The 20,643-nt window shown below is 44.2% G+C and overlaps 1 protein-coding gene across 1 annotated transcript in view; it reads left to right on the top strand.

Annotated features, from left to right (window-relative positions):
• LOC121554963 (NEDD8-conjugating enzyme UBE2F) overlaps positions 1 to 20,643 on the top strand; it is a 115,981-nt gene that overhangs the window by 55,708 nt on the left and 39,630 nt on the right. Inside the window, exon 7 of the mRNA XM_041868697.2 lies at positions 518 to 575. Coding sequence (XP_041724631.1) covers positions 518 to 575 — 58 coding nt within the window. The remainder of the gene's footprint in view (positions 1 to 517; positions 576 to 20,643) is intronic.

The raw sequence follows: 20,643 nt of genomic DNA, 5'->3' as shown, positions 1-20,643 counted from the left end.
TTGCCACACACTCATTGACACTTCATTTAATTCCGAAGTCAGTTTATTTTCTCTCGCTTTAGCTCATATAATGGCCGCCATTGTTTTCAATACATTTTGCATCGTTTTTTATGTGGCTGCGTCATATACTTGCCATATTTTCAGTTTCTTCAAAATATGTACAAACGGAGTACGCATCCTAGAAGTGCCCTCCGTGCTCCGTTTCGCATACTTTGATTTGGACTCGTGCTCCGACCCTCCCGTGCTCCAATTTGCATGCTCGGACCACGGTAGTATGCATATTCAGAAACACCCTTAGTCTTCAGCACATGAATGGTAAAGAAAAGCAGGTACTTTAAGATGCTTGGCTGGCTCACTTTCTTTTGGGATTTCCAATCATTTATAGAGCAACAAATCCCAAGTGAGCATGTCATGGAAGAAAAGGTCTGACAGACCAGAGTGTTTAGCTTTACATCTCTTTCCACCATGATATCCAATATGATGGAGATTTGATTTCTACTGATTTCTGTTTCCCCAGTTTGTTGCGGGAGCACTCTATCGACGGCACGGGCTGGGCCCCTACCAGAACGTTAAAGGTGAGTCTCTAATCCCTGTAACACCAGGACCTGTAGGCCAGACTGATGTCAGTGCCCATCTGAATAAACCTCTCTAGTCCCAAAACCCCCACTCTTATACTAGTAATGTATCTTTGAAGCACCATTCACCCTCTTCCCCCCTGCTGTCAGAGTGAGATATATACTGCTGCAGGGGAGGGAAACATGGTAGCCCTAGTCTAAAAAGAGCTGTGTGCGTCAAATGTATGCGAAGAGTGGAAATTGTCATTCAACGTGGATGTAGCGATTGCGAAGCTCTCACCGGCTGGTTTTGTTAATGCCGTGCCTGCTTCTCAAGGTTCGTTCTAAGATCTAAACGAGCACTTAAGTGTGTTCCTTAAACTAGCATGAACCATGACTCTGTCTTCCACCAGCCTTTCTCATCTCGACTATTGAAAGAACCCAGTCTTCTCTGAAAAGGAAGGTACTTTAAATTGGGTGAGAGATTAATGCCATCAGCCTTGCCTTCCGTTTGGTAGATGTCCGGACTGAGAATGTAGGATAAATCTCACTGTGTTAAGGAGACTGAACGGTAGGTAGACCTGGCGAACTTTGCTGTTAAGGAGACTGAACGGTAGGTAGACCTGGCGAACTTTGCTGTTAAGGAGACTGAACGGTAGGTAGACCTGGCGAACTTTGCTGTTAAGGAGACTGAACGGTAGGTAGACCTGGCGAACTTTGCTGTTAAGGAGACTGAACGGTAGGTAGACCTGGCGAACTTTGCTGTTAAGGAGACTGAACGGTAGGTAGACCTGGCGAACTTTGCTGTTAAGGAGACTGAACGGTAGGTAGACCTGGCGAACTTTGCTGTTAAGGAGACTGAACGGTAGGTAGACCTGGCGAACTTTGCTGTTAAGGAGACTGAACGGTAGGTAGACCTGGCGAACTTTGCTGTTAAGGAGACTGAACGGTAGGTAGACCTGGCGAACTTTGCTGTTAAGGAGACTGAACGGTAGGTAGACCTGGCGAACTTTGCTGTTAAGGAGACTGAACGGTAGGTAGACCTGGCGAACTTTGCTGTTAAGGAGACTGAACGGTAGGTAGACCTGGCGAACTTTGCTGTTAAGGAGACTGAACGGTAGGTAGACCTGGCGAACTTTGCTGTTAAGGAGACTGAACGGTAGGGTAGACCTGGCGAACTTTGCTGTTAAGGAGACTGAACGGTAGGTAGACCTGGCGAACTTTGCTGTTAAGGAGACTGAACGGTAGGTAGACCTGGCGAACTTTGCTGTTAAGGAGACTGAACGGTAGGTAGACCTGGCGAACTTTGCTGTTAAGGAGACTGAACGGTAGGTAGACCTGGCGAACTTTGCTGTTAAGGAGACTGAACGGTAGGTAGACCTGGCGAACTTTGCTGTTAAGGAGACTGAACGGTAGGTAGACCTGGCGAACTTTGCTGTTAAGGAGACTGAACGGTAGGTAGACCTGGCGAACTTTGCTAAGCCTTTCTCTGCTGAGGGGTGTGTGTTATTGAACCAAAGAAACTGATTTCTCAGAACGAGGCCCCATACTACTCTGTGGTGGTGGTCTGCTGCTAACAGGTATAGTCATTTATTGGTCCTGAGGGAATTGGCTCACGGTTTACCTTTGATAAATGGCACACGCTTGACCCCAGAGCCATGGGGTTGAACATGTGCTATGCATTAGAATTGTTTTGGAATTCCAGATAGATTTAAGATCCCTTGTAAAAATGTAATTTGGTGTTTAAAACTCCAAACCTAAATCTATTAGATGTGTCCGTATGACTTATGACCAACAAACACCACTAAGGTTTTGGGAACATGTTTTGCCACTGTTTTTGGTGTTCCACCTCAGACTGTATCTTAATGGTAAAACTCAACCCTGAGGCCTAGCCAGCACATCCGAACCACTTGTTTACATTTACATTTTACATTTTAGTCATTTAGCAGACGCTCTTATCCAGAGCGACTTACAGGAGCAATTAGGGTTAAGTGCCTTGCTCAAGGGCACATTTACGTCATTTAGCAGACGCTCTTATCCAGAGCGACTACAAATTGGTGCATTCACCCTATAGCCAGTGGGATAACCACTTTTTTTTTTGGGGGGGGGGGGGTAGAAGGATTACTTTATCCTATCCCAGGTGTTCCTTAAAGAGGTGGGGTTTCAGATGTCTCCGGAAGGTGGTGAGTGACTCCGCTGTCCTGGCGTCATGAGGGAGCTTGTTCCACCATTGGGGTGCCAGAGCAGCGAACAGTTTTGACTGGGCTGAGCGGGAACTATGCTTCCGCAGAGGAAGGGGAGCCAGCAGGCCAGAGGTGGATGAACGCAATGCCCTCGTTTGGGTGTAGGGACTGATCAGAGCCTGAAGGTACGGAGGTGCCGTTCCCCTCACTGCTCCATAGGCAAGCACCATGGTCTTGTAACGGATGCGAGCTTCAACTGGAAGCAAGTGGAGTGTGCGGAGGAGGGGGGTGACGTGAGAGAACTTGGGAAGGTTGAACACCAGACGGGCTGCGGCATTCTGGATGAGTTGTAGGGGTTTAATGGCACAGGCAGAGAGCCCAGCCAACAGCGAGTTGCAGTAATCCAGACGGGAGATGACAAGTGCCTGGATTAGGACCTGTGCCGCTTCCTGTGTAAGGCAGGGTCGTACTCTCCGAATGTTGTAGAGCATGAACCTGCAGGATCGGGTCACCGCCTTGATGTTAGCGGAGAACGACAGGGTGTTGTCCAGGGTCACGCCAAGGCTCTTCGCACTCTGGGAGGAGGACACAACGGAGTTGTCAACCGTGATGGCGAGATCATGGAACGGGCAGTCCTTCCCCGGGAGGAAGAGCAGCTCCGTCTTGCCAGGGTTCAGCTTGAGGTGGTGATCCGTCATCCATACTGATATGTCGGCCAGACATGCAGAGATGCGATTCGCCACCTGGTTATCAGAAGGGGGAAAGGAGAAGATTAGTTGTGTATCGTCAGCGTAGCAATGATAGGAGAGGCCATGTGAGGATATGACAGAGCCAAGTGACTTGGTGTATAGGGAGAAAAAGGAGAGGGCCTAGAACTGAGCCCTGGGGGACACCAGTGGTGAGAGCACGTGGTGCGGAGACAGCTTCTCGCCACGCCACTTGGTAGGAGCGACCGGTCAGGTAGGACGCAATCCAGGAGTGAGCCGCGCCGGAGATGCCCAGCTCGGAGAGGGTGGAGAGGAGGATCTGATGGTTCACTGTATCAAAGGCAGCAGACAGGTCTAGAAGGACAAGAGCAGAGGAGAGAGAGTTAGCTTTAGCAGTGCGGAGAGCCTCCGTGACACAGAGAAGAGCAGTCTCAGTTGAATAACCAGTCCTGAAACCTGACTGGTTTGGATCAAGAAGGTCATTCTGAGAGAGATAGCAAGAGAGTTGGCTAAAGACGGCACGCTCAATAGTTTTGGAAAGAAAAGAAAGAAGGGATACTGGTCTGTAGTTGTTGACATCAGTGGGATCGAGTGTTGGTTTTTTTGAGAAGGGGTGCAACTCTCGCTCTCTTGAAGACGGAAGGGACATGGCCAGCGGTCAAGGATGAGTTGATCAGCGAGGTGAGGTAGGGGAGAAGGTCACCGGAGATGGTCTGGAGAAGAGAGGAGGGGATGGGGTCAAGCGGGCAGGTTGTTGGGCGGCCTGCAGTCACTAGTCGCAATATTTTATCTGGAGAGAGAGGGAGAAAGAAGTCAAAGCATAGGGTAGGGCAGTGTGAGCAGGACCAGCAGTGTCATTAGACTTAACAAACGAGGATCGGATGTCGTCAACCTTCTTTTCAAAGTGGTTGACGAAGTCATCCACAGAGAGGGGGGGGTCAGCAGTGAGGAGAATGTGGCAAAGAGCTTCCTAGGGTTAGAGGCAGATGCTTGGAATTTAGAGTGGTAGAAAGTGGCCTTAGCAGCAGAAACAGATGAAGAAAATGTAGAGAGGAGGGAGGAAAAGATGCCAGGTCGGCAGGGAGTTTAGTTTTCTTCCATTTCCGCTCAGCTGCCCGGAGCTCTGTTCTGTGAGCTCGCAATGAGTCATCAAGCCACGGAGCTGGAGGGGGAGGACCGAGCCGGCCGGGAGGATAGGGGACACAGGGAGTCAAAGGATGCAGAAAGGGAGGAGAGGAGGGTTGAGGAGGCAGAATCAGGAGATTGGAGGGAGAAGGATTGAGCAGAGGGAAGAGATGATAGGATGGAAGAGGAGAGAGTAGTGGGAGAGAGAGAGCGAAGGTTGCGGCGGGCGCGTTACCATCTGTGTAGGGGCAGAGTGAGTAGTGTTGGAGGAGAGCGAGAGAGAAAAGGATACAAAGTAGTGGTCGGAGACATGGAGGGGAGTTGCAGTGAGATTAGTAGAAGAGCAACATCTAGTAAAGATGAAGTCAAGCGTATTGCCTGCCTTGTGAGTGGGGGATGGTGAGAGGGTGAGGTCAAAAGAGGAGAGGAGTGGAAAGAAGGAGGCAGAGAGAAATGAGTCAAATGTAGACGTAGGGAGGTTGAAATCCCCCAAAACTGTGAAGGGTGAGCCATCCTCAGGAAAGGAACTTATCAAGGCGTCAAGCTCATTGATGAACTCTCCAAGGGAACCTGGAGGGCGATAGATGACAAGGATATTAAGCTTAAATGGGCTAGTGACTGTGACAGCGTGGAATTCAAATGAGGAGATAGACAGATGGGTCAGGGGAAAAATTGAGAATGACCACTTGGGAGAGATGAGGATTCCTGTGCCACCGCCCCTCTGACCAGATGCTCTCGGGGTATGCGAGAACACATGGTCAGACGAGGAGAGAGCAGTAGGAGTAGCAGTGTTTTCAGTGGTAATCCATGTTTCCGTCAGCGCCAGGAAGTCGAGGGACTGGAGGGTAGCATAGGCTGGGATGAAGTCAGCCTTGTTGGCGGCAGAACGGCAGTTCCAGAGGCTGCCTGAGACCTGGAACTCCAGGTGTGTGGTGCGTGCAGGGACCACCAGGTTAGAGAGGCAGCAGCCACGCGGTGTGAGGCGTTTGTGTAGCCTGTGCGGAGAGGAGAGAACAGGGATAGGCAGAGGCATAGTTGATAGGCTGCAGCAGATGGCTACAATAATGCAGAGGAGATCGGAATGAAATGAACTAAACATCTGGGAAAGGAGAGAGCAGGCCTCCCTCACCAAAAAAAATAAAAATATATATAACTCTCCCAACTTCCACCTCAGAAACTATAATTGTTTCACTGAACCACCCGAATAAAACTCTCCCAACTTCCACTTTAGAAATTAGAATTGTTGTAAACTACAGCAGACTGTTATCAGTAGCTGTAATTAAGTACAGCAGCTACCAACCACCTAACGTTAATGCCTCGGATGAGGTTAGAAAAACAGCTGAATGGTAGCAGCTAGCTGGCTCAATCACAGGTACTCTTAAGCATGAAATAACATTGGAAACAACTAACCACAGTTGCTAAAAGTTACCAGTAGCTACCCGCTAGCTAGCTAGCTAGCTTTGTTGGTCCAAGTAGTGGGTAAGCTAGCCTTGTGCTTCGCCGGGGTCTGCCGAATACAATACTTACCTACAATAATTACCTACAATAACCTTCAATAACTACCTGAGTAAGCTACCTATAATACCAAACTACAATACCTACCTACAATCTAAATACATGGTTTAAGCTTAACTCAACACCATATAAGAAGCCAAGCTTACCTTTCATAACGCAGCAATGATTAAACGTTGGGTAGCTAGCACAAAGATATTGTATTTAGCTACTACAGTACAGCCAGCTGGTAGTGTTGGCTAGCTAGCATTGGCTGCTGTGTTGACTTTGTTTGAAAAATGGCGTCGCTGCGAACGAATGTAGCTGGCTAAAAGGATATTGTTTTTAGTTGCTACCGTTGCTAATAGCTACTCGCCAGCTAATCCTGGAGGTGAGTTAGCTAGCTAGCTTCGTGCTACACCCGGCACCGCCGAATACAAAAGTAACCTACAATAACTACACAACAGCTACCCACAACAGCCCACGATGCCTACCTATATTACTTAATAATATACAGCCCACGATGCCTACCTATAATACCTAACTACAATCTAAATACATAGTTTAAGCCTTACTCGACAAAGCCCAAGCTATGTATAAAGCCAAACTGGCAGACTGCAATCAGTAGCCGTAATTAAGTACAGCAGCTACCAACCACCTAACGTTAATGAAAATGAGGTTAGAAAAACAGCTGAATGGTGGCGGCTAGCTGGCTCAATCACAGGTACTCTTAAGCGTGAAATAACATTGGAAACAACTAACCACTGTTGCTAAAAGTTACCAGTAGCTACCCGCTAGCTAGCTAGCTTTGTTGGTCCAAGTAGTGGGTAAGCTAGCCTCGTGCTTCGCCGGGGTCCGCCGAATACAGTCCTTACCTACAATAATTACCTACAATAACCTACAATAACTACCTGAGTAAACTACCTATAATACCTAACTACAATACCTACCTACAATCTAAATACATGGTTTAAGCTTTACTCAACACCATATAAGAAGCCAAGCTTACCTCCTGCTAGAGAAAACACAACCTCTCCCGACCACCGTCCACCCAAACCAAAATACAGTTACACTAGGGTCGGACAGACTTCCTCTAGATGAAGACGCCAGCGCGAGATATGGCTCGGAAAACGTACCTCAATCCAGAGATGAGAAATGCGTTGTACTCGGAATTGTCCCATTATCCCAACTGTTACACCGACAAGAAAACTGTCCTTTTCCTCCTCATGCTAAGTAGCAGCAGCCACAGCAGCCATAGTGCAATTCTAAGCAAACAGGTCGGATCTGCTGGCTACCCTGATGCCTTGATTGTGTTGATTGTGTCTCACTGCTGTGTTACCCTTCTCTGAAGCCACTGTGAGTCACAACCCGACCCACAACCCCCCACCATCGCACCTTCTCTAACAAACTACCTTCCATCTATCTCTCTGCCTCACACCTACGTCACACCAAATCAAAGTGTATTGGTCGTGCACACAGATTTGCTGGTGTTATAGCAGGTGCAGTGAAATGCATATGTTACTAGCTCCAACAGTGCATTAGAATGTCTTGCAAATAAAATACAAATACACTAATAATCAAAAGAAGAAATCAAGAAATGACAGAACGAGTCCAATTAACAATCCAGAGTAGATATACACCCCATCTTCTGTCTCCTCCCCTTTGTCACGCTGAGATCCCACTCAAATGGATTCCGTTTGTAGTGCCACAGCCGCCGCATATTTAAAGGCCCTCAGCTCAAAACTTTCTCATTTAAATAGACAGTGAGGGAGATAAAAGACGTGACACTGAAAGGGGCTGCTGTTATTGGGGTGCTGCTGCTCATCTCCAAGATGGCACCGTTGCTATGCAATGCACACACACACACACACACACACACACACACACACACCACCTCCATCTCATAATGACTTGAACTGGAAACCACAAGATTCTATGTTAATCACATCACAGAGGGGTTGCTGTGACATCATACCGGCTCCTCTCTCTAGAAGCTTCCTTCCTCCCACAGACCTTTTTTAATTAAGCCTGGACATAGGCTGCGTCCCAAAATGGCACCCAAATCCCTATATAGTGCGCAACGTGGGCCCTGGTCAAAAGTAGTGCACTGTGTAGGGAATAGGGTGCCATTTGGGACACCACCATTAATTCAGTACAGTTCTGTCAAGATGGCTGCTGGTCGGCCAGAGAGAGGGAGATGCATTAGGAGCCTGCTGCTGCTGCATGGTGATAAAGATCTGGCCTCTAATGGGCCCTGTACTGACCCAATCAGGAGCTTGTTAGTTAGGACGTCTAGCCTCCTGTACTGACCCAATCAGGAGCTTGTTAGTTAGGACATCTAGCCTCCTGTACTGACCCAATCAGGAGCTTGTTAGTTAGGACGTCTAGCCTCCTGTACTGACCCAATCAGGAGCTTGTTAGTTAGGACATCTAGCCTCCTGTACTGACCCAATCAGGAGCTTGTTAGTTAGGACGTCTAGCCTCCTGTACTGACCCCAATCAGGAGCTTGTTAGTTAGGACATCTAGCCTCCTGTACTGACCCAATCAGGAGCTTGTTAGTTAGGACGTCTAGCCTCCTGTACTGACCCAATCAGGAGCTTATTAGTTAGGACGTCTAGCCTCCTGTACTGACCCCAATCAGGAGCTTATTAGTTAGGACGTCTAGCCTCCTGTACTGACCCAATCAGGAGCTTGTTAGTTAGGATGTCTAGCCTCCTGTACTGACCCCAATCAGGAGCTTATTAGTTAGGACGTCTAGCCTCCTGTACTGACCCCAATCAGGAGCTTGTTAGTTAGGACGTCTATCCTCCTGTACTGACCCCAATCTGGAGCTTGTTAGTTAGGACATCTAGCCTCCTGTACTGACCCCAATCAGGAGCTTGTTAGTTAGGACATCTAGCCTCCTGTACTGACCCCAATCAGGAGCTTGTTAGTTAGGATGTCTAGCCTCCTGTACTGACCCCAATCAGAAGCTTGTTAGTTAGGACATCTAGCCTCCTGTACTGACCCCAATCAGAAGCTTGTTAGGACGTCTTGCGCACTACGCCACACCATGCTCATCATCTCCACAGATGCCTGGCCTACACGCACACACACATATATACACACGCATGCGCTCACGACTACTAACTACGCCATGCTCCCTGGCTCTCTCGTCTTCTGTTCCTGCGAGTCAGGGCTTCCTTGTGTAATTAACAGTTCTGATATCCCCTCAGCTAACCAACATCTTACTTAGCTATGGAAAATCTGGGAAACCAGGCCTGCTATTCATAGCAGACTTCAAAAAGGCATTTGATAAAGTACGACTGGGGTTTATATATAAATGCCTGGAGCATTTCAATTTTGGAGAATCTCTTATAAAATGGGTCAAAATCATGTATAGTAACCCTAAGTGTAAAATAGTAAATAATGGCTATTTCTCAGAAAGTTTTAAACTGTCAAGAGGAGTGAAACAAGGTTGTCCACTATCGGCATATCTATTTATTGTGGCCATCAAGATGTTAGCTATTAAAATCAGATCCAATAATAATATCAGAGGATTAGAAATCCAGGGCTTAAAAACAAAGGTGTCATTGTACGCTGATGATTCATGTTTTCTTTTAAATCCACAACTAGAATCCCTCCACAGCCTCATAGAGGATCTAGATACATTTTCTAACCTCTCTGGATTACAACCAAATTATGACAAATGTACTATATTACATATTGGATCATTAAAAATAAAACATTTACATTACCATGTAGTTTACCAATAAAATGGTCTGATGGTGATGTGGATATACTCGGAATACATATCCCAAAGGAAATAAATGATCTCACTTCAATACATTTTAATAGAAAGTTAGCAAAAATAGATAAGATCTTGCTACCATAGAAAGGTAAATACCTGTCAATTTGTGGAAAAATCACCCTGATTAACTCTTTAGTATTATCCCAGTTTACCCATTTGCTTATGGTCTTGCCTACGCCTAGCGAACAGTTTTTTAAATTATATGAGAAAAAAATATTCAATTTTATTTGGAACGGCAAGCCAGACAAAATTAAACGTGCCTATTTATATAATGAATATGAATTCAGAGGACAGAAATTATTTAATATTAAAGCATTAGACCTATCACTAAAAGCTTCAGTCATACAAAAGTTATACTTAAATCCGAACTGGTTCTCACGCAAATTAGTAAGATTGTCTCAACCAATGTTCAAGAATGGACTTTTTCCCTTTATTCAGATTACAACCACTCATTTTCAGTTATTTGAAAAGGAAATCATCTCCCAAATATAACTATTTCTAAAACAAGCCATAGAAAGTTGGTTGCAATTTCAATTTAATCCTCCAGAAACGACAGAACAAATAATGCAACAAATATTGTGGGTAAATTCAAATATACTATTTGACAAAAAACCTTTATTTTTTGACCAAATGTTTAAAAAAGGTAAAATCTTCATAAATGATATCATTGGTAGGACTGGTGGAGTTATGTCGACATGCAGCTAACAAAAACATATGGAAATGTCTGCTCTACCCAAAATTACAACCAAATAATTGCAGCCTTACCGCAAAAATGGAAGAGGAAAGTGGAAGGGGGAGAAAGTAAGGAACTTGTCTGTCGGCCTTGCATTAAAGAACATAATTGGTTAAGGAAAACTGTGATAAATAAAAAAGTATATCAGTTTCATTTAAGGACCAAAGGATTGACAGCCGTCCCATATAGGTGGTCCTCTGTAGCTCAGCTGGTAGAGCACGGCGCTTGTAACGCCAAGGTAGTGGGTTCGATCCCCGGGACCACCCATACACAAAAAAAAATAATTATGCACGCATGACTGTAAGTCGCTTTGGATAAAAGCGTCTGCTAAATGGCATATTATATATTATTATTATTATTATATAGATTGCAAAATAGTTGGGAAGAGATTTTTTACGTACCGATCCCATGGCATAGTGTTTATGAACTGACACGCAAAACGACACCGGATTCAAAAATTAGAATCTTTCAATTTAAATTATTTTATAAAGTTCTTGCTACCAATAGAATGTTATTTATATGGGGGATACAATCTTCCCAGCTCTGCAGATTTTGCTGTGAAGAGACAGAATAATTAGATCATTTGTTTTGGTACTGTCCATTTGTAGCTTGTTTTTGGACACAGGTCCAGGAATGGCTAAAGGATTGCAATATTTACCTGGAGCTAACCTTGCAGATAGCATTACTGGGTGATCTGAAAAGTCATAGTCAATCGATCAATAATATAATAATACTTTTAGCAAAAATGTTTATTTTTTTATTCACAATCTGTAGAAACAATGAGAATAGAAAGGTTCAGAACTTTTGTAAAACATCACAGTACAGTTGAAATATATATGGCAAATAGAAATCCTATATGGATGGTGTTAAGAGATAGATGGGAGGTGTTGAATGGAGTTGAAGGATGGGACTAATAACAACTAACAACAAATAATAACAAGATAACTAATAATGTAAGCATACTGTGTCCATAATAAGTATATAGGTTGTATGTTGGGAGCTTTTGAGAAAGAGCACAGTTAGAAAGATATGGCATATAGAAGCAAACCGAATGGACATCATGAAAATGATCGGAGAGGGTGAGAGTAAAAGAAGTTCAGGAGAAAAAACAAACAAAATATAATTATTGTAAAATTGACTGTGTCCATAAAATGTAGATAGTAAGTATAAGCTGGAAGTAGAGGCCTAAGCATTGTTGTTCACTAATTTACCTCAAGTAGGGAAAGGATGGCGGGGTTGAAAAGTAATAAAGGGGAGTATATATATAAAAAACATGGGGGATTGGAAGTGATGCAGACAATTACATTGATTTACAATCTATCTGCAATATTAAGCTGATCTAGCCCCCCCCCCACAAAAAAAAAAAATCTTACTTAGCGAACGATGACTAGATAAATCGTCCGATATTAGCTTTTCACAGAAATATTTGTGTCGGTCTTTATTCCACAGATAAAGCACTGATGTTATATACAGTGGGGAGAACAAGTATTTGATACACTGCCGATTTTGCAGGTCTTCCTACTTACAAAGCATGTAGAGGTCTGTATTTTTTATCATAGGTACACTTCAACTGTGAGAGACAGAATCCAGAAAATCACATTGTATGATTTTTATGTAATTAATTTGCATTTTATTGCATGACATAAGTATTTGATCACCTACCAACCAGTAAGAATTCCGGCTCTCACAGACCTGTTACTTTTTCTTTAAGAAGCCCTCCTGTTCTCCACTCATTACCTGTATTAACTGCACCTGTTTGAACTCGTTACCTGTATAAAAGACACCTTTCCACACACTCAATCAAACAGACTCCAACCTCTCCACAATGGCCAAGACCAGAGAGCTGTGTAAGGACATCAGGGATAAAATTGTAGACCTGCACAAGGCTGGGATGGGCTACAGGACAATAGGCAAGCAGCTTGGTGAGAAGGCAACAACTGTTGGCACAATTATTAGAAAATGGAAGAAGTTCAAGATGACGGTCAATCACCCTCGGTCTGGGGCTCCATGCAAGATCTCACCTCGTGGGGCATCAATGATCATGAGGAAGGTGAGGGATCAGCCCAGAACTACACGGCAGGACCTGGTCAATGACCTGAAGAGAGCTGGGACCACAGTCTCAAAGAAAACCATTAGTAACACACTACGCCGTCATGGATTAAAATCCTGCAGCGCACGCAAGGTCCCCCTGCTCAAGCCAGCGCATGTCCAGGCCCGTCTGAAGTTTGCCAATGACCATCTGGATGATCCAGAGGGGGAATGGGAGAAGGTCATGTGGTCTGATGAGACAAAAATAGAGCTTTTTGGTCTAAACTCCACTCGCCGTGTTTGGAGGAAGAAGAAGGATGAGTACAACCCCAAGAACACCATCTCAACTGTGAAGCATGGAGGTGGAAACATCATTCTTTGGGGATGCTTTTCTGCAAAGGGGACAGGACGACTGCACCGTATTGAGGGGAGGATGGATGGGGCCATGTATCGCGAGATCTTGGCCAACAACCTCCTTCCCTCAGTAAGAGCATTGAAGATGGGTCGTGGCTGGGTCTTCCAGCATGACAACGACCCGAAACACACAGCCAGGGCAACTAAGGAGTGGCTCCGTAAGAAGCATCTCAAGGTCCTGGAGTGGCCTAGCCAGTCTCCAGACCTGAACCCAATAGAAAATATTTGGAGGGAGCTGAAAGTCCGTATTGCCCAGCGACAGCACCGAAACCTGAAGGATCTGGAGAAGGTCTGTATGGAGGAGTGGGCCAAAATCCCTGCTGCAGTGTGTGCAAACCGGGTCAAGACCTACAGGAAACGTATGATCTCTGTAATTGCAAACAATGGTTTCTGTACCAAATATTAAGTTCTGCTTTTCTGATGTATCAAATACTTATGTCATGCAATAAAATGCAAATGAATTACTTAAAAATCATGTGATTTTCCAGATTTTTGTTTTAGATTCCGTCTCTTACAGTTGAAGTGTACCTATAATAAAAAATTACAGACCTCTACATGCTTTGTAAGTAGGAAAACCTGCAAAATCAGCAGTGTATCAAATACTTGTTCTCCCCACTGTACATAGAGTGAACAAATGCGTCTGTTCATTTGCGGTCATTTGTTTTATTTTTCAACGGTTGCCTGAAGAGCGCGCTCTACGAGCTGCTCATTGAACATCATTCAGCCCTAAGTCACATCGTGAGACAGAGTAGGCATGGTGATTTGACGGTGAGTAGCTTGCTACAGCCAGCGACTGCTTATTTGAATAAGTAAATCATCCAAAGTACACTTCACCAAGCAAGCAGCCCTGTCCTCATCACATTCTCGTTTTCCTGCATGAATGTTTTCAGTCATCAGCGCATGCCATTTGCAGTTGAAATATATAGCCAATACATTTTGTATTGGATAACAGTGTAATTTACATGATGGTTTCAGTAAGAAAACATTGTCATAATGAGCAGCTAGCGTGTGCTTGTTACATAACGGTCACAACCACTGAGGTATAATTATAATGGTCATAACTAGCTCTCATTGCAATCTTGCCATAAAATGTTTCTTTACATGACCTTTGACTGTTGTAAAGCACTGTTGTGAATCTACTCAATACAAATGCTGACATCTAGTGGTGACATTACATAGCTCTACAGCGCGAACATTTTACTTGCAAATGCGCCTAAATATTTTGCTGTGCGACCTTGAATTTTTATTTCGGTTCACCTGGAAAAATGAAGGATTCTAGCTTTATTACCTCAAATATTTAAAATTTTGCTCCTAAATGTCTTTGTGTGCGCCTACATTTTTCAAATTAGGCGCACACGTGCTCCTTGTAAAAAAAGGTATGTTCTTCAGTCCACCTCTGAAAAACAATAAATGGGTAGATATATCGGTGATCAGTGACTTTTTCCTCCCTAAAATTGGTATCGGACCCAAAAATCCGATCAGATGTTCATTGGCAAACTTCAGACGGGCCTGTATATGTGCTTTCTTGAGCAGGGGGACCTTGCGGGCGCTGCAGGATTTCAGTCCTTCACGGCGTAGTGTGTTACCAATTGTTTTCTTGGTGACTATGGTCCCAGCTGCCTTGAGATCATTGACAAGATCCTCCCATGTAGTTTTGGGCTGATTCCTCACCGTTCTCATGATCATTGCAACTCCATGAGGTGAGATCTTGCATGGAGCCCCAGGCCGAGGGAGATTGACTGACAGTTATTTTGTGTTTCTTCCATTTGCTAATAATTGCACCAACTGTTGTCACCTTCTCACCAAGCTGTTTGGCGATGGTCTTGTAGCCCATTCCAGCCTTTTGTAGGTCTACAATCTTGTCCCTGACATCCTTGAAGAGCTCTTTGGTCTTGGCCATGGTGGAGAGTTTGGAATCTGATTGATTGATTGCTTCTGTGGACAGGTGTCTTTTATACAGGTAACAAGCTGAAATTAGGAGCACTCCCTTTAAGAGTGTGCTCCTAATCTCAGCTCTTTACCTGTATAAAAGACACCTGGGAGCCAGAAATCTTTCTGATTGAGAGGGGGTCAAATACTTATTTCCCTCATTGACATGCATTTTTCTGGATTTTGTTGTTGTTATTCTGTCTCTCACTGTTCAAATAACTTACCATTAAAATTATAGACTGATCATTTCTTTGTCAGTTGGGAAATGTACAAAATCAGCAGGAGATCAAATACTTTTTTCCCTCACTGTATGCAGAGAGAAAAATATAAATATTATAGAAACACGAGGAATAACTACACAATGAGTAACAATAACTTGGCTATATACACAGGGTAGCAGTACTGAGTCAATGTGCACATATAGGTGGGGGTAAAGTGACTTGGCAACAGGATAGATAATAAACAGTAGAAGCAGCATATGTGATGAGTTAAAAGAGTTGGTGCAAAAAGGGTCAATGCAGAAAGTCCGGGTAGCTATTTGGTTAACGATTTAGCAGTCTAATGGCTTGGGGGTAGAAGCTATGCAGGGACCTGTTGGTTCCAGACTTGATGCATACAGTGGGGGAAAAAAGTATTTAGTCAGCCACCAATTGTGCAAGTTCTCCCACTTAAAAAGATGAGAGAGGCCTGTAATTTTCATCATAGGTACACGTCAACAATGACAGACAAAATGAGTAAAGAAAATCCAGAAAATCACATTGTAGGATTTTTAATGAATTTATTTGCAAATTATGGTGGAAAATAAGTATTTGGTCAATAACAAAAGTTTCTCAATACTTTGTTATATACCCTTTGTTGGCAATGACACAGGTCAAACGTTTTCTGTAAGTCTTCACAAGGTTTTCACACACTGTTGCTGGTATTTTGGCCCATTCCTCCATGCAGATCTCCTCTAGAGCAGTGATGTTTTGGGGCTGTTGCTGGGCAACACGGACTTTCAACTCCCTCCAAAGATTTTCTATGGGGTTGAGATCTGGAGACTGGCTAGGCCACTCCAGGACCTTGAAATGCTTCTTACGAAGCCACTCCTTCGTTGCCCGGGCGGTGTGTTGGGATCATTGTCATGCTGAAAGACCCAGCCACGTTTCATCTTCAATGCCCTTGCTGATGGAAGGAGGTTTTCACTCAAAATCTCACGATACATGGCCCCATTCATTATTTCCTTTACACGGATCAGTCGTCCTGGTCCCTTTGCAGAAAAACAGCCCCAAAGCATGATGTTTCCACCCCCATGCTTCACAGTAGGTATGGTGTTCTTTGGATGCAACCCAGCATTCTTTGTCCTCCAAACACGACGAGTTGAGTTTTTACCAAAAAGTTCTATTTTGGTTTCATCTGACCATATGACATTCTCCCAATCCTCTTCTGGATCATCCAAATGCACTCTAGCAAACTTCAGACGGGCCTGGACATGTACTGGCTTAAGCAGGGGGACATGTCTGTCACTGCAGGATTTGAGTCCCTGGCGACGTAGTGTGTTACTGATGGTAGGCTTTGTTACTTTGGTCCCAGCTCTCTGCAGGTCATTCACTAGGTCTCCCCGTGTGGTTCTGGGATTTTTGCTCACCGTTCTTGTGATCATTTTGACCCCACGGGGTGAGATCTTGTGTGGAGCCCCAGATCGAGGGAGATTATCAGTGGTCTTGTATGTCTTCCATTTCCTAATAATTGCTCCCACCGTTGATTTCTTCAAACCAAGCTGCTTACCTATTGCAGATTCAGTCTTCCCAGCCTGGTGCAGGTCTACAATTTTGTTTCTGGTGTCCTTTGACAGCTCTTTGGTCTTGGCCATAGTGGAGTTTGGAGTGTGACTGTTTGAGGTTGTGGACAGGTGTCTTTTATACTGATAACAAGTTCAAACAGGTGCCATTAATACAGGTAACGAGTGGAGGACAGAGGAGCCTCTTAAAGAAGAAGTTACAGGTCTGTGAGAGCCAGAAATCTTGCTTGTTTGTAGGTGACCAAATACTTATTTTCCACCATAATTTGCAAATAAATTCATAAAAAATCCTACAATGTGATTTTCTGGAGAAAAAAAATCTCAATTCGTCTGGCATAGTTGACGTGTACCTATGATGAAAATTACAGGCCTCTCTCATCTTTTTAAGTGGGAGAACGTGCACAATTGGTGGCTGACTAAATACTTTTTTTCCCCACTGTAGGTACCGCTTTCCGTGCGGTAGCAGAGAGAAAAGTCTATGACTTGGGTGGCTGGAGTCTTTAACAATTGTTAGGGCCTTCCTCTGACACTACCTGGTATAGAGGTCCTGGATGGCAGGGAGCTCGTACGTACTACCCTCTGTAGTGCCTGGCGGTCGGATGCCAAGCAGTTGCCATATCAAGCAGTGATGCAGGCAGTCAAGATGCTCTCACTGGTGCAGCTGTATAACTTTTTGAGCAGTACAGTAGCTATTAGAGAGAATGAGGTGGACAGGAGGCAGGAGGCGCGGTCTGAACAAGGGATTTTTGTTTGGGGGGAGAAACTGGCTAACTTCCTACTATTCTACACATTTTGCCATGGGGCTAAACAAAAATGTGCAGTTTTATAGCTAATCGTGCTATTCTACACATTTTGCAGGGACGCTGAGAGAATTTGGCATTTTTACAGTTTATTTCCTGTAATTCAATATTATTTTGCCATGGCTTATGACCTGTTCATGTGGGGAGGGGGGGCTGACCTCCAGGGGGCCCCCCAACCCCCCCATCCTTGCGAAGGCTGTAGGATGTAGTACGCTATTGACAGGAGTAATACATATATAAGTTATGAGGAGAAGATGGTAATCATTACGCATTAGGCTCCTATACTGCTGCTGTCAGTCAGAAGGATGAAGTGATTTAACTCAGTCAGTGCCTAAGGTGATGGTTGGCTGACTGGCCTGTTCAGGCTCGTTCTACTGGACAGCTGTGATTTTGCGTATAAATTAGCCAGCCTAGTAATTGAGGCAATCTGCTGCTGCACAAGGTCTGCTGTCCAAACGGCAACCTATTCCTTTAGTGCGCTACTTTTTACCAGGGCCCATAGGTCTCAATAAAGTACTGCAATATATATAGGGAATAGGGTGCCATTTGGGACGTAGCCTAGGTGTAGCCTACTTATTACTATTGGCCGTAGTGAGACAGCAACATGAAGAGAGTGTGGCGGTGTCCGAATACCTGTACTTACGTTCTAAATAGTAGGGATTTTGGGTATGCAAAAACAGAACGTTTTATAGTATGTGAAAGTTGTTTTAATTGTACAAAAATTTACGAATGGAAGGAATCAACGCAATTGTGCATTAATGAGGCATTCTCAGTATGGATGAGCTTAGTATGTTACTTGTTTCTGCTTTTGTTTTTATTAAAACACTGCTTTTCTAAATATTATGTAGTACAATAATTACACAGTATGTTGTTTTAGTAAATAGTAGGCAAGACCGATTTCAGACACAGCCGTCGTCTCTTTTGCACACACTAGTTAGTAGGCGTATATGAGGGTGCTTGTTATTCATCTGAGTCATATGGATAATCCACAAAGGTAGTTAGGAGAGTTTTATTGCTGCCTTCCTCCAGCAGTCTCCTCTAGGAAGGCGTAATACATGGGACTGAGTACTACAATGAAAGAAAGCTCTCTCTCTATCAGCTACCAGTAGCTGGCCCATAGGAACAAGCTCTCTCTCTATCAGCTACCAGTAGCTGGCCCATAGGAACAAGCTCTCTCTCTATCAGCTACCAGTAGCTGGCCCATAGGAACAAGCTCTCTCTCTATCAGCTACCAGTAGCTGGCCCATAGGAACAAGCTCTCTATCAGCTACCAGTAGCTGGCCCATAGGAACAAGCTCTCTCTCTATCAGCTACCAGTAGCTGGCCCATAGGAACAAGCTCTCTATCAGCTACCAGTAGCTGGCCCATAGGAACAAGCTCTCTCTCTATCAGCTACCAGTAGCTGGCCCAATGGATTAAATAAGATGATTCAGGAGGGCTCTGGATCAATGAGCGAGACACTCCCTCAGCACCTAAGGTGTTAGCAGCAACAATAGTTCCACAAAAACTTTATTTCTTGCTCTCTCACTCTCTCCATCTCTCTAGTTCTCTCGCTCTGGCTCTCTTTTTTTTTTAATGATATTTTTTTCAAGCAATACAAAACACACATACAAATGACAACATTCAGATGCATACAAACATCCACAACATCACCCCTGCTCAGACCCACCTGCCCACACCCCCATCTCCAGCGCCCGTATCACTCTCTGCCACATGGTCTCAAACGGCACCATTTTATTTCTCTCCATCGCCCACGCACTTTCAACATTTAGATAATAAAGCATTTGACCTTTCCATTGTGTTAACGATGGAAGTTTGTTTGATTTCCAGTTTTAAAGTATACGTTTTTTCAAGATGATTGACGAGAAAAGTATCATGCAACCCATCGGGTATCTCACTGCACCCTCATATGCCATGTCTTGAACTATGCAGACAGATTAAAAGTAAATTTACATTGTAATACTAATGCCAACTTTCTAACTCCGCCCATAACCTTTGGAGTTTATAGCATTCCCAGAAGGCATGGATTATTGAGTCATTGTTAATTTTACATTTTTGATGGCAAAGAAGGCCCTTCTTGCCTTGTCTCTCAGATCATTCACAGCTTTGTGGAAGTTACCTGTGGCGCTGATGTTTAGGCCGAGGTAGGTATAGTTTTTTGTGTGCTCTAAGGCAACGGTGTCTAGATGGAATTTGTATTTGTGGTCCTGGCAACTGGACCTTTTTTGGAACACCATTATTTTTGTCTTACTGAGATTCACTGTCAGGGCCCAGATCTAGGTGCTGCTGTAGGCCCTCCTTGGTTGGGGACAGAAGAACCAGATCATCAGTAGACATTCCACTTCAGATTCTATTAGGGTGAGGCTGGGTGCTGCAGTCTTCTAGTGCCTTCGACAATTCATTGATATGTATCTTGAAGAGGCTGGGGCTCAAGCTGCATCCCTGTCTCACCGCACGTCCCTGTGGAAAGAAATCGGTGTGTTTTTTTGGGCAATTTTAACCCCACACTTGTTGTTTGTGTACATGGATTTTATGTTGTATGTTTTTCCCCCAACACCGCTTTCCATCAATTTATATAGCATACCTTCATGCCAAATTGAGTCAAAAGCTTTTTTGAAATCAACAAAGCATGAGAAGACTTTGCTTTTATTTTGGTTTGTTAGTCAATTATTGTGTGCAGGGTGAATACGTGGTCTGTCCTACAGCCAATTTGACATTTGCTCAGAACATTGTTTTCACTGGGGAAATGTAGGAATCTGCTGTTAATGATAATGCAGAGGATTTTCCCAAGGTTGCTGTTGACTCATATCCCACAGTAGTTATTGGGGTCGAATTTGTCTCCCCCTTTGTGGATTGGGTTGATCAGTCCTTGGTTCCAAATATTGGGGAAGATGCCAGAGTGGAGGATTATGTTAAAAAGATTAAGTATAGCCAATTGGAATTTGTGGTCTGTATATTTTATCATTTCATTTAGGATACCATCAACACCACAGGCCTTTTTGGGTTGGAGAGTTTGTATTTTGTCCTGTAGTCATTCAATGTAATTGGAGGATCCAGTGAGTTCTGGTAGGCTTTAATAGCTGGTTGTTATTTGTTATAGAGCCAAAA

This window comes from Coregonus clupeaformis, chromosome 40, assembly GCF_020615455.1.
Source record: "Coregonus clupeaformis isolate EN_2021a chromosome 40, ASM2061545v1, whole genome shotgun sequence".
In the NCBI taxonomy this organism is placed as follows: domain Eukaryota; kingdom Metazoa; phylum Chordata; class Actinopteri; order Salmoniformes; family Salmonidae; genus Coregonus; species Coregonus clupeaformis.
Note: the sequence above shows the minus strand (reverse complement) of the source record. Positions and strands in the feature narration are given on the sequence as shown.